This window comes from Balaenoptera musculus, chromosome 9 (genome assembly GCF_009873245.2).
Source record: "Balaenoptera musculus isolate JJ_BM4_2016_0621 chromosome 9, mBalMus1.pri.v3, whole genome shotgun sequence".
Classification (NCBI taxonomy): Eukaryota; Metazoa; Chordata; class Mammalia; order Artiodactyla; family Balaenopteridae; genus Balaenoptera; species Balaenoptera musculus.
The window spans coordinates 55,852,720-55,866,725 of record NC_045793.1 but is presented as its reverse complement, the minus strand read 5'-3'; the positions used below and the strand labels follow the sequence as shown (position 1 = coordinate 55,866,725).

General features: G+C 34.4%; 1 protein-coding gene across 2 annotated transcripts in view; it reads right to left on the bottom strand.

Moving 5' to 3' along the window:
• The window catches only part of CDK14 (cyclin dependent kinase 14), a 567,294-nt gene that overhangs the window by 292,279 nt on the left and 261,009 nt on the right, over nucleotides 1-14,006 (bottom strand). For both annotated transcript variants that reach the window (XM_036862811.1, XM_036862812.1), the window contains one exon: nucleotides 435-497. In XM_036862811.1, coding sequence (XP_036718706.1) covers nucleotides 435-497 — 63 coding nt within the window. The remainder of the gene's footprint in view (nucleotides 1-434; nucleotides 498-14,006) is intronic.

Below are 14,006 nucleotides of genomic sequence, written 5' to 3'. Positions count from 1 at the left end.
GAAAAACCATTTTTATCTGTACAAACAAGTGAAAAATATGCACCATGAACTCACCATAACACTGTTTTGGATCATAATAATACTTTATCTTGAAACCAATTGGTACTGCAGTATGGAGCTCCAAGCTAGAGCTACTGGAGATTCCCCTCTACTGAAAACAGTGTTACGACAGGATTCCAGTGGATTTTACTCATTATTGGCAAATGTTTCTCCATGAAGAAAAAGCAGGATAAGGTCTAAATAATAATACCCCAGTGAAAATATTTAATGTCAAAGCATGGCTTCCAATGTCAAAGCATAGCAATGACTATGGTTCACTTCAATATTACTTCTGTTTACACAATTTTTTTAAGTTATAGTAGAGAGATTAGATTTTCGCTCCAAAAATGCACATGAAGAATGCTAACCCTTGACTTAAAAAGATCTTTTCCTACCTTCACATTATCTGGATGCAGCCCCCCAGGGTGCTTGTCCATGTACTGACATAAATCAGTATGCTAGAAGAAAAAGGGGAAAATGTATTAACATCCCTCTGGCTATAACACAATGAATCAATATTTTTTTACTTCAAAGTCATCATTACTTTCTGAACAAAGCAAATATAAGACAAGTGGGTGGATTTTTTAGTGTATGCAGTTGCATGCTCCTCCGCCCCCTGTTTTAACCACAATCGAATCATTATCTTTACCTCTAGGCTCTGTCTTACATTAAACATATCTGTGTATTAGAAGGAATTCATGTCCACAATTTTTTACTTTGTTAAATGCCTAATTTTCTCCTCATTGAACATACATCTCTTAACTGGAAAAAAACAAAACAAAACCCTACCTAAAAATATATGCCTTAACTTAAAATAACTAAAGCATATACACACACACAATTAACCAATCCAATTACAATTTCAATTATCTTGTATTTTCCAAGTGGAAATGCAGGTTATGATTATTTATGTTATATGAGATGAAAATACTACAAACAGATCATTCCAGTAAAATTAATCATTGGATTTATTTGAGTTTTTCATAACTATATTCATTAAAAAATAATTTTCAGATTCTCAGAACTCTTGAATATATTTGAGAAAATATTTACGTTATAAAACTTTATAAAGATTTACTTTATAAATCAATACAAATACTTTCAAAATTATAAATTAAGACAAATACATCCAGATATAACTTAAAAGGAATATCCCTAGATAGCAACTTATGCTGTTATTCCTTCAAATATCCCAAGCTCAATTTGCACACAATTATATATTTTCTTTTTAATGCTTTTTCTGTTTATATTATGAGTTACATAAAACTTGGAAAAAAACATGTAGAGTTGCTATATAAATTTTTCTAATCTTATTGGAGGATACTGTAAGATTTGTGACATTGAAACATTTAATCATTCTGTAAAAGCCAGTGATCATGATTATTCGTGCCCCATTATCAGGCTTCAATTATTCAGGAATCATAAGTTTTTGATACCTTCAAGAACCTGTACCATGGCTATAGCCATGATGACAACAGTTCAGATTCCTTTACTAAGTTTTTATTGCATGCCAGGTGGTAACTCCCAAGGATACAGAGCAGAATTTAGCATTCATTCATTATTCATCATGTATTTCTTGAGCACTTATTATCTTCCAGGCACTACACTAATCACTAAGGGCATAGAATTCAATGAAATAGATGCTGGTGGAGAAAACCAGGCATATCAGTAATTACAGTAGAGTATGTTGTATATTAAGAACAGTACTGGGTAATGTTTGAGGACATAGCAGGGGGGAACTTATTGTGGTCTAAAGATTTCAGAAAGGCCTCTGGAAAGCATTACTTCTAAGTAAGACTTGAATAGAGAATGAAAAAGGTCAGCCAATGGAAGAACAAAGGGAAAGAAGATGGGACAGAAGAAATGCTCTTAGATATATTTTGAGACAATATTGCCTTTATCTTGCACCACACCCAAGGTGTTTAGCTTCCAAATGAAAGTCAAGTTCCATGAGGACAGAAATTATATTTGATTTGGAAATTATTGTCTCTCTGGTCCAGGCAATGACAGAGAAGAAGAACTAAATAAATACAGGTGGAAACAGTTTTACATATAGTATAGCTCATTAAAAATGAGCCTAAAATAATTATAATGGGTTTCATGGAGTTTTTCCTGACTATATAAAAGTTTTATTTCATGTATTTAATTAATTGAGGAGTGATTTCTGGATCCCATACTGCCACTTTGTAACTCCATACAATTAACCTCTCTGTCCTTTCAACTAAGGCTAACACCTTCCCTAGAGATTTCTGAAGAACATATAAAATAGTATGTGAAGCACTGACATATATACACTACCAAATATAAAATGGATGGCTAGTGGGAAGCTCCTGCATAGCACAGGGAGATCAGATCGATGCTTTGTGATGACCTAGAGGGGTGGGATAGGGAGGGTGGGAGGGAGGCTCAAGACGGAGGGGATATGGGGATATATGTATACATATAGCTGATTCACTTTGTTGTACAGCAGAAACTAACACAACATTGTAAAGCAATTATACTCCATAGATATTAAATAAATAAATAAAAATAAATAAAATAGTACATGAGAAAGCAGTTTTTAATCTATAACATGGTACACAAAATAAGGTAGTATTTAAGATACTGCTCATTATACAATAAGACCCATGAGGGGAAGGACTGTAATTTGCTCATTGCTTCACACACAACAAATAAAGTGGTAAATAGAAAGTAAATCCAATCATAACAATAATATATAGCCACATGTTAAAATTCCTATTAAAAATATAAATTTTCAGTTTACAAAACAAAATCAAACTCACACAAGCTAAATATACACAACAAAAAATAAGAGAAAACCTGAAAATAAAGAAATAATACATCATATTATATATTACACATTTACGTTATTTATGTTTTAGGATATTTATACTGGTAAATATCAATAAAAAAGCAAAAAATCAGCATATCAATGTAAATATTAGACATATTAGAATTCAAGGAAAAAGTACTAAACATTTACGTACCTAGCAACATGGCATATCACTATAAAGCAAATATTGATCAAAATAAAAGAAGAAACTGAAAATTTCACAAAATCTTGAAGGGTTTAGCTTACCTCTTTCAAAAACCAACAAATGGAATTGACAAAAAAATAAGAATTCTATAAAGGATATGAGTAACACAGTTAAAAAGCATGTTTAATTTTGTGCCCAATAAATTTACGCTACACATGCTTAAAGAAGTGGAATGGTGTTGGGGACAAAACTTTCACCGTATTTTATACTTGACATATACGTATTAAATGCCAATTGTGCATAAATAAATAAGAAAAGTCTCTGCTCGCATAGAGCTTACATTCTGTGGATTTTTACATACTTGTGCATTATTTTAATTTTTTTCCAAGATTAAAGTATTCAAGCTTTTTGTTTAAAAGTAAACAAACAAATAAAAAACCCCACTAAACTATGAGGAAGGAAACATATCAGAAATGGGGAAAAAAGCTCCTGATCCTCATGGTACACATTACATCCTTCCGTGTATACATGCATGCCCAATGACAGTGTAACATGAATTAAAGGAAGGAGGCCTCTCCAGAAACGAGATTTTGGGAAATTTAATAACGATTTTTCCAAACCTTTTAAATTTTAAGATTCATATTTTCTTAGCTGTATAGCATGAAAATGTGTGTATGCATACACACATGGTTATCACTAGCTGTGTAGCCTTAGACAGGTTACATAACCTCTGTGTATCAGTATCTTCATCTATGTAATGATAATCCTAGTATACCTACCTTATATGGATATTGTGAAAATTAATAAGTAAATATCCAATATGGTTTTACTACACTGCCCAGCACGTGGTAGATGCTACATGTGATGGTGATGATGATGATGATGATGATGATGGTGGTGGTGGTGATGATTTTCTGTAGTGTGTTTAGAGTAGGAAGGGATATTTGGGAGGACTGCAATTAAAAATGGAATGATAAATACCGTCAGAAAACTGGAACTCTTAGAAGTAACATTTCATCCTTATATATGTGTTCTTCCTGTCTACATGCCCAGACATTCTCATTCAAACTCCACAGCTCTCTGTACACAACCTCTGAGACTACTTCTGGCAAATACACCATTAACCTCAGATTGCTCTGGGTAATTAGGGGCAAGAATCTGGAGAATCCCAAATGGAGGAAGAGACAAGAGGTAGTACAAGGTCTTATTTTTATACCCTAGCAAACTTCTGTTGTACCTGCATTAAAAACTGTTTCTTTTCCCTCTCTCTTGTTTAATACACAGTACTATGCCTGGAACTGCATTAGATGTGCCTAAATTACAAATTTCATCACATCTCTTCTTTCTTTTTAACTTCTCTCCTTAGTTCAACTCATTGGCTTATGTGACCCTTATGATTTGCACTGGTCCCGAAATACAGAACTAAACTTAACAATAATGCTGGGAGGTACTTCTCTGTCATTCCATTTTTTTAAGTCATGCTACACATACAAGTTCTGAACAGAAGGCCCCTATGGCACATGACCAACAGATCACTATCCACTGATGAGACACAGATAATCTCGGGTCCGTCTGGCTTGATCTCTGACTATTTCTTGTTCTAACACTAAAAGGAGTATCTTTAGACTAGGTGCCTGGTAACTATAGATCAAACCCAGTCACTCTTCCCCCTCCAATCTCTATATTGGCTCTTGGCTAACATCGATTCTTGCCCTCACTACATTATGCCTCACTTCATCTTCCTACATCTCCCTCTTATTCACTCTATCACTGCTGCTGTTCTTCAGGGGAAGGCTTTCAGAAGCACTTGTGTCTGACAGGTTTATACCTGAATCCCTAAGAATACTTCATCAGTCTTCCGTGGAGTGTGTGGTTTTAAATGAAGCTCTCAAGTGTGGCTAGATTTGCAGACCAAGAAGAGGAGTGACAGTAAAAAGGAGCTGTTAAGGTTCAGTCCCCACACTTGCATACATTTCTTTCAAAATCAAGTTCCTCCTTCCTCACTGTTGATTACTCATCAAGTAGCATTTATTTGAGAATTTACATAGGTGCAGGAGTGTTTCAAGGGGAAGGAATCTGAAGAACGTATCTGAAACCATAACACCCTAAACATAAACATTCTCTGTAAAGGAGCCACATTTACAGTTTAGGTTTCTCCATGTTGATTTCATTACTCTGTGGCTGGATCAATTTAGAAGGCAGGAGAGAGATCTCTCTTCATAAAAAGGCAGGATACAGAAAGACCACAAAATATTGAAAAGACTTTTTACTCATAAGCACTTTCACACAGTAGAATCTCAGTTAATTTCAATCATATGTAGACCTGAGAACTGCATGACTAACAGTATACAGCCATGAGTCTTAAAGAGAAAGACATAAAAGGAAATTACAAAGATAAATTACAGATATGATGACAATTTCAAAACAGGCCTGAGTGGAGAACAGCCCTTCAAAAGAGTACCAGGAAAGAAAGTCCAGCCAAAGAAAAAGATGAGAAACTAGCTGGACCGTGACATTCACCTTTTCATATCTTCCACTCTCCATTCCTTACTCTTTTTGAAACTGACTTTGGGTGAGGGAAAAGAAGCAATATACTGCCACTGAAAGCCACTGGTAAAAAGGGTCTCTGAAGACCACAGAGTCAGAAAAGCTCTTGGACATGAAAGTTTACCCAAATTCCAGGGCAGAAACAAGTATAAGTCAATTATTAAGTAGGCTTCATCATTTAGTATGTGCTTATGTTTCTTTTTAATCAATATATTATCCATGAAGTGAGGTTTTCCAATTTTTGGCCCTTCAAGTGATCAGACCTCTTACTCAAGAGATATCAAGTTCCTCAGAGAAATTATGCTTTTGTATTAGCACTGGTCTTCAGACTGGACCTTTCTCATTAAGCAGGAATCTAAATAGAGCCCCTTCCCTAAAACATGCATTTTTTCCACACTCTTATGTTAAGCATGGTGTCTACAATATTTGTCAGCTAATTTTGATGTTTTTCAGAAGCACTGACAAAATATGACATTGAAAATAGCACAGCCCTAATTTCCAGCATCTAGGTTAAAAATAAGGATGTCTTTCCATGGGGATAACCAACAGAAATCCTCATTTTGAAGTTATCTTACACACAGCCTCCACATTCTTTACTTCTTTTCATTTAGTTTTCCATTTTGACAGCGAGAGAAGAGTCAGTATATTCAGGCTTAGTGTAATTTTTAAAACATTAAAAACAAAACTGCTTCGCAAGAATAAGAATATGGAAAGATTCCAGAAGATAATAAAACTAATTCTGAATTTCTTGCTTCTTAAGGAATAGGCTTATTTTATATGTTTAAATACCAAGGCTCAGCTATAATTTTATTTTGAAATTAATGAAAAGACTTACAAAACAAAAAACATTAAGTGAAAACACGTGATTTAAAAAAAAAAAGATGGGATATGTTAAGAACTAGTTGATAACATGTACAACTTGAAAGCATAAAAATACAGAGCCCTCCTTTTCTGGACTGATTTTGATTGTTTAAGGAGCTCCCTGGTCCTCATCTCAGTTTGATTACACTCCAATCTCTTCCTTATAATGAGTAAGTGACCCATTATAAAAAACCTTTAAATAGTACTCTGACTGGTAAGAGAGCAAATCAAGAAATCTGCAAATATCTAAAGGACAAGAGCAATTATTTCCACTCTTCAGTGGTACCACATGGGGTCCCAAAAGTAATGGCAACGATGGTAACTTTCGTGTCTCCAAGGCAGCAAGTGTGGCAGATGCTTACTTGTGATGCTTAATCTACTACTGGCTAATGTCACCTTTATTACCACTGTCCCATGTCTGGGACACACCACATGACTCTAACTAAAACCACACTTTAAGAATAGTTGCACATTTTGGTAGAACTCACTATCGTTTTAGTTTTTAATCTGTTTCACCTGTAGCTCATTAAAGTTGTGTGATTCACTGGGGAATAGCTGCTGCTAGAGGCAACTGAAGAAAACTTATAGAAGTTGAGCCCTCCTTTCTTCTACAGCAGTCAATGCCATTTCCTCTGGCTATAATCTCTGTTTTAATCAGCCTGCATTGCTGTAAGAATTAATACATCAAATTACTGAGCAGTTAGTTTCAAACTGCTCTTATACGAAGTCCACAGGCTTAAACCGACTTTGCATTTTTTTCTGTTAAGCTTTATAGTATTCATTTATTTATTTCCAAATCATAATTAATAAAATTTTAATGTTGTGAGTTCCAATACATAAGCACTATTCATTAGTGAGAAAAAATGAAAAGAAACATTAATCAACTTCCCCTTTAAAGCAAAATCATAGCCGTTCAAGATGCTTTATAGAGAAGGTTTGTACCCGCTATATACCACAGGGACCCACTTCTAAAACAGTGGTTAAAAAATAATTTATTTTAAAGTTTGTAAGTATTCTATTAAATGTTATTTAGGCTTTTTGCAAATGAATTGAAATCCCTTATCTTTAATGACAAAAACAAGACATTCATGAACAAGTACAAAAGTACTATCTCTTCCCTCAGAAGTAAAAATTCTAATTACGATTACCGGGCCTTAAGTTGCATCATAGGACGTGGTATGACAATAGAGAAAATATGGTCTTCCAATCTGTTCCATATACCCAAAACTGTGTTCTTAAATGGAATATTCTCAAATATTCCACTGTTCTTGTAAAGACTATTTTGATTGTTTACATATTCCAAAGCCTGTTTCTAGGTTATTTTATTTTCACCTGTTTTTACGCCACTTAGGAAATGTTTGAAATTCTGCCAGTAAACCACACACATATTTCCTGGGGAGGGCAAGGGTAGTTAACATACACAATAGTTAATACTATATAAAAATCCTCTCATAGTAATCACACTGCCTTGGCTTATTCCTAATTAAATTAGTCATTTCTTTTTTATCATATAATGTATTTTTCTCCTTTTGGGACATAACAAACCTAACTGTGACTTAGTGATCCCATAATTCTGCCTAATTGGTTTCAGCTGTCATTTCTGAATCCAAAATGCATGGGCAGCCTGGGGCTGGTGACTGGAACAGGAAGCATTTCCAACCACATTCCCAGCGTGTAAAACCAGCAACCTGGAAGATCTTTTCCATTAAAACAAAAAACTTACTCTTTGGCTTCTGGCAATGACACTACGGGTAGAGAGATTGTATATGTCTACCCAGGCGGTAAGACTGTCACGAGTCATTTTTCTCAGATAAGGAGAATGCAGACATTTATTTTCCAGTAGTTCAAGTGTCTGAAGTAGTTTCAATATTGTAGGGGTTAATTCATAAACCAAACACATAGCTATATCCATATATCTATCTATGTCCATATCACTTAATAATACTTATAGGGGGGTATAAATGATAGTCCTTTTTAAATTAAATAAATTCAAAGTATAGATTTGGGAAGTTTCAAAAATGGTGGAAATCTTCTAGAAGAAGAACACTGTGGTTCTACAGAACCAAATGCTATTACTCCATTAGAAGACTGTATAAACATGCTCTCTTGAAACAGTGAAGGAAAGACTACTCAGCATGGTTTATATGCCCTCTGGCACACCATTCACAAGCCTAAAACATATAATAAACTTTAACAGAGTCAAACAGATACTTTAAAAAGATTTTCATGCTATTTTGAAGCCACATTTAAAAGGAAAAATAAAAGGCCAATGGGTATAAAGAATGGAAAGCTCTGATCATCCAACATCCTCAAGAATTTGAAAAAAAAAAAAAAAAAAAAAAGGTTAACAAAGTGGGCCACAAAAAATTTTTTGGAGTCAAAGTATGAGATGGAAAAAAAAAAAAAAAAAAGGAACTGGAATAGTTCTCAGGAATATATTAACTCTGAAAACACCTTCTGGAGCTGCCCTGCTGGAAATATGAGAGATCCTGAAATTATAAGGTAAAAGTACCATGAGTGAAAAGATTAGAAACAGAGAATTAAAGTGGAAGAGAAGAGAGAGGGAGGAGAAAGAGAGGGAGAGAAGACAGAGGAATCAAAGGTGGCCATCCTGGAATAACTTTTTCTGGCTACAAAGTAGAACAGAGGAGCCTTTTTTATAATCCGGGTTCTAAGGGTAAGAGTAACACCTACATACGGACTGATCATACCAGATGTGTGTTTCAGAAAACTCTATGAAATATACTGTATCAATGAGCTTTAGGTACATGTTTGTTTTTTTTTTTTAATTTTTATTGCAGTATAGTTGATTTACAATGTTACATGTTATTCTTCATTTTAAAAATAGTAATTCTGGAACACATAATCACAAAGAAAACATTAAACAATTGTAACTTGTTAACATTGTCACCCTGTCTTTTTTTTTGGCATACCAACTGATATTCAAAATATATTTTCAAACTTGTAATGGGTAAAGTATTGCAAATGTATAAAGATGGATAAACAGTATTCACTATTCAAGAGCTTACTGATGACCATGGGGGAAATAAGAATGATAACTCAATAACAGTCTCTCTCTTACCTTAAATGAAACATTTATAGCTTTGTTCATATCATTTGACCAAGTAGTGACAACCTTAGGTGTTCTTTTTTCCCCAAGGAAATACAGAGGGATGTATTAGAAGGAATGTTATTAAGATTTTACAATGCAAAATACCTTAGAGTTATTAAACATGGTTATGAATATCTGATTATTTATGGAGTAAGAGCTGTGTGCTACAGACTCCAAAATGGGACAAATCAAAATCTCTAGAGCGGGCGAAATAGTTTGAAAGATAAATTTATACTACAAATGTAAAGCTCATTTATAGCTTCAATTAAATCCCTGGCTGGTGGGAATACAAATAATTTAGAATGATAAAGCTTTCAGGGAAAGTCCTGACAAACAGTGAAGTATACGAAATGTATGTTTGTTATATATGATGAAAGAGGCAACTTAAATTGCTATTCCTGTGGCACACCTGAAGCATAAGTACATTATAAGGTAATGTACTTACATTTAGGTAAGATCTATTTTTTTCATTAAGCTAAATTATTTCAATATAGTACATAAAAGGGTAAAGGTAGTTTAGGTTTCCTCAAACTCTGTGAGCAAAAGGATCACACCAACATTATTTTTTTTAATGCAAGTTTTTACCTACAGGGTCTAATGCTCTGAAGCATGAGAAATTGAAAAGTAGTGAAACATATTGTTAAGGATCCACAAAAAATTGTAAAAGTTTTCTTTGAAGTAGCTCTTTTAATAGCAAAGAATAAAAAGACCTCAGATCACAGAGGGGGTTAAAAAAAAAAAAAACCCATGAATTCTTGTATTCTGAGTACCGCCAAAAGTTAAAATGAAGTAGAAATTCCAAAGTATCTTTTTTTTTAGGATCTACAGTCAAAAGTCAAATTGCTGACTTACCTGACCTAAAAAAAATTTACCAAAGAGTAAATCATCACTCTTTTTCTTTTCTTTCACTACTTGCTTTTGCTCAATACATGTACAAAGGAAATGTGCTTAATTCCTTGCCATGCATGAGTATGAAATTAAAGATACCCTGGAAAAAGAACTGCTTTATTTTTCTTTCTCCATCATTAGACACTTGCAAACTTGCCAAGATAATAACTTTCCCAGGAGCTTGACATATTTGCCAGATATAGTTGATATTTTGAATATGAATTCTGAAACTTCAAGAAGTGAAGACCAACATTATTGCTCCTCATGATAAGTTTTAAACTTTTATACCAAAATCTAGTTATATATTCAGTGAATCAGAGCTAAAAATATCTTTTCATTTTCTTGACTTAGTACAATTTGCCATAAAAAGGTTACTGAAAAATATTTCAAGAGAAAGAATAAAGTCTCACCGAGTTTGTCTGGGATGAATTCAGGAAGTGCTTTCCTGATGCTGTGGTTGAAAATACCATTTGAAAGTCAGTCTTATCAAAATTTAATAGAAGTTATTGGAGCTTAAATTTTAAATCAATCACCAAAAAATTCTTAGAAAATCATAGTGGAGAATTTTGGGCAAAACACTTCAATATTTACTTCAAAATAAATTAGTAGGCCTAGCACGTAATTATTATAATCAACATATAAAGTTGGTTGTAATAATTTGTATCAAGAAAAACATAGCAAACACCATTCTTGACATAGAAGGTGACCACATTTGTACTTGACCCTTGATGCTATGTATGATACAAAAGCTTGTCATAAGCAAGCTGATTTAGTGCCCTCATTGAAAAAATGTGTAGTTTTTAAATGTTAAAACACCAGAATCAAGTGTTTAATACTTTAAAATAATCATTATTTAAAGTTGTTTTATTAAGAATTTTAAATTTATCCAAAATTTAAAATGGTATCAAAGAAAAGCACGGGATTTTATACTAATGCAAAGGGTGCATGAATTTTAAAATGTGGATAAACTTTGGTACATAACTACATTTATTGATTTGGAACAATGGTAGCATTAACTTCTGTAAGTTTTTAAAAAGGTTAAAAAACAGCACATGTACTACATAAGTATAGTGTACACATAAATAAACATACATATATACACGCATACAACATGCATATGAGTATGAATCATAAAAGAAGTCTTCAAAAGAAAAACACATGGTAGCATTGGCTTTCTCTAGAGTAGCTGGATACTAAGTAATCTGGGATATGTCCGTCAAGACAGGCCAAGTTATGCTGCTGTGATAACAAATAACTCTTGTTCACAATTTATTGGCCAAAGCAATCCACAAGGCCATGCCCTAGTTTAATAGGGAAGGGAGGTATAATCTTCCTGCAGGGGTTGGGATCCAAATACCAGAAAACAGTAATACAGTCATCTATATTAAGCAAATTATACTCAATTTTTTTTTACTGTACTACAGTAAGAATAATAAATACATATACATATATATTTGCATTGAATTTTATTTTTAAGACTTTTTTTTGATGTGGACCAGTTTTTAAGTCGTTATTGAATTTGTTACAATATTGCTTCTGTTTTATGCTTTTTTTGTTGTTTGTTTTTTGGCCCTGAGGCATGTGGTATCTTTGCTCCCTAACCAGGGATCGAACCCACACCCCCTGCATTGGAAGGTGAAGTCTTAACCACCGGACTGCCAGGGAAGTCCCTTGCATTGAACTTTAAAAGAAACTTTTGTCAAGGATTTAATAACTTCAAAAGGATGCTACAGCTTTATGAACTCAATTATTTCTCATCCAAAGTTAACTTTTCTAGAAATTCTTGCTATACCAGGTTATCTTTTTCCCCTCTGAACTCTGAAAATCTTTTGATTTTCTGGTATATGTCTGATATATTTGGACATGTAAATCAGAACCCCACATTTTAACAGTAAGTTCCCTAAAAGATAATAAATCACTATTAAATTAAAGGGTTAAATTGCATTTTAAAATTAATCTTGGGCTTCCCTGGTGGCGCAGTGGTTAAGAATCCACCTGCCAATGCAGGGGACACAGGTTCGGGCCCTGGTCCTGGAAGATCCCACATGCCTCAGAGCAACTAAGCCTGTGTGCCACAGCTACTGAGCTTGCGCTCTAGAGCCCGCGAGCCACAACTGCTGAAGCCCGCACGCCTAGCCTGTGCTCCACAACAAGAGAAGCCACTGCAATGAGAAGCCCACGCACTGCAACGAAGAGTAGCCCCCGCTCACTGCAACTAGAGAAAGCCCGTGCACAGCAACGAAGACCCAATGCAGCCAAAAATAAATAAATAAATAAATTAATTAATTAACTTAAAAAAATAAAATTAATTAATTAACTTTAAAAAATAAAATAAAATTAATCTTTATGACACTATGCCATAGGTTGGATTCTCCAGGTGGAGTTTGGGGTTACAGTATGCTTATTACGTAAAAGGAATGAAATATGTTTATTAGGTGAAAGGAATGAAAAGAAAGCAGGATTGCACAAAGGACATGAAAATGTGATGCAGGCCAATAAAGCCTTTGGCCAACCTAGCACCAGATTTGCCCTGCGTTGGGCAGAAATGGCCAGGTCTTTATACCTCCACCTCACATAGTCACCAGATACAGGATGCCTGTGGAAAGTCATGACCTCATTCAAGATGGGTCCCTGCAGCTGAGCCAGATCCCTATTTGCTGACGGAGATGCATTCTGGTGACCATATAGCTATGCTTTCTGTAGCTAGGCAGCAAGTTCTCCTTTAAAGAGGATATGGACCCCATATCTTTGTGTCTGTCATGCTCTGTAAGGGTGTTTTAATGAAAACCTTGAAAAATGACTCTACATTTATAGTACAAACACACACACAATCATATCTGGTGCACCCACTTTATGGGAAAAAAATACCAATTTGGCAGAGATTTATAGAGTTCCTACTGTAATTGTACTAAGAGACACACCACATGAGAAATCATCCCCTGCCCTCAGGAAACTAGCTGCCCATGCATCTTACACAGATGTCACAATGACAGAAAAATAATCAAGTTGCCCTGCTCACCCTTTGCAAGATACCACTCAGTTCACTGTATTTTTACTCAGGTAAAATCTGATTTAAAAAAAACAAAAAAACTTTAATCCTTTCTTTTCTTCTTTTCTTCTAATAAATATTCTGTTACTAATCATCCCTCCCCACACCTTTTCTCCCCAGCATTGCTAACTTTCTGTCTTGTTGTTAGAATTAGATACTGTTCCTCAATACATATCCTAAAATCCTAGCTAAAATACTCAACATTTCGGCTTTCCCTGCTGCTTCTAACTTCCCTATCCAAGTAGAAAGGGCAGAGAAATAGAAAGAGGAGAAAAGGGAAGCAATTCAATCTTCCAAATGTCCCTGATGATGGCTGAAATGAAATTCAAAGCTTTAAAACAAAGATCACATATTCAAGAAAAAAGGAAAAACCCAGAAGAAGGAAAATTCTTACTTAGCAAATAGCTGCCATGACAAATTAGTTTTCAGCTTCTCAATTATGAAATAAAAATGAGGCAGAAGCATCTGTTGGGGATTTATAACTGGACTCATATCTGCCAGGGAAAAAGGAGTAAATTACTCACTTGAAATT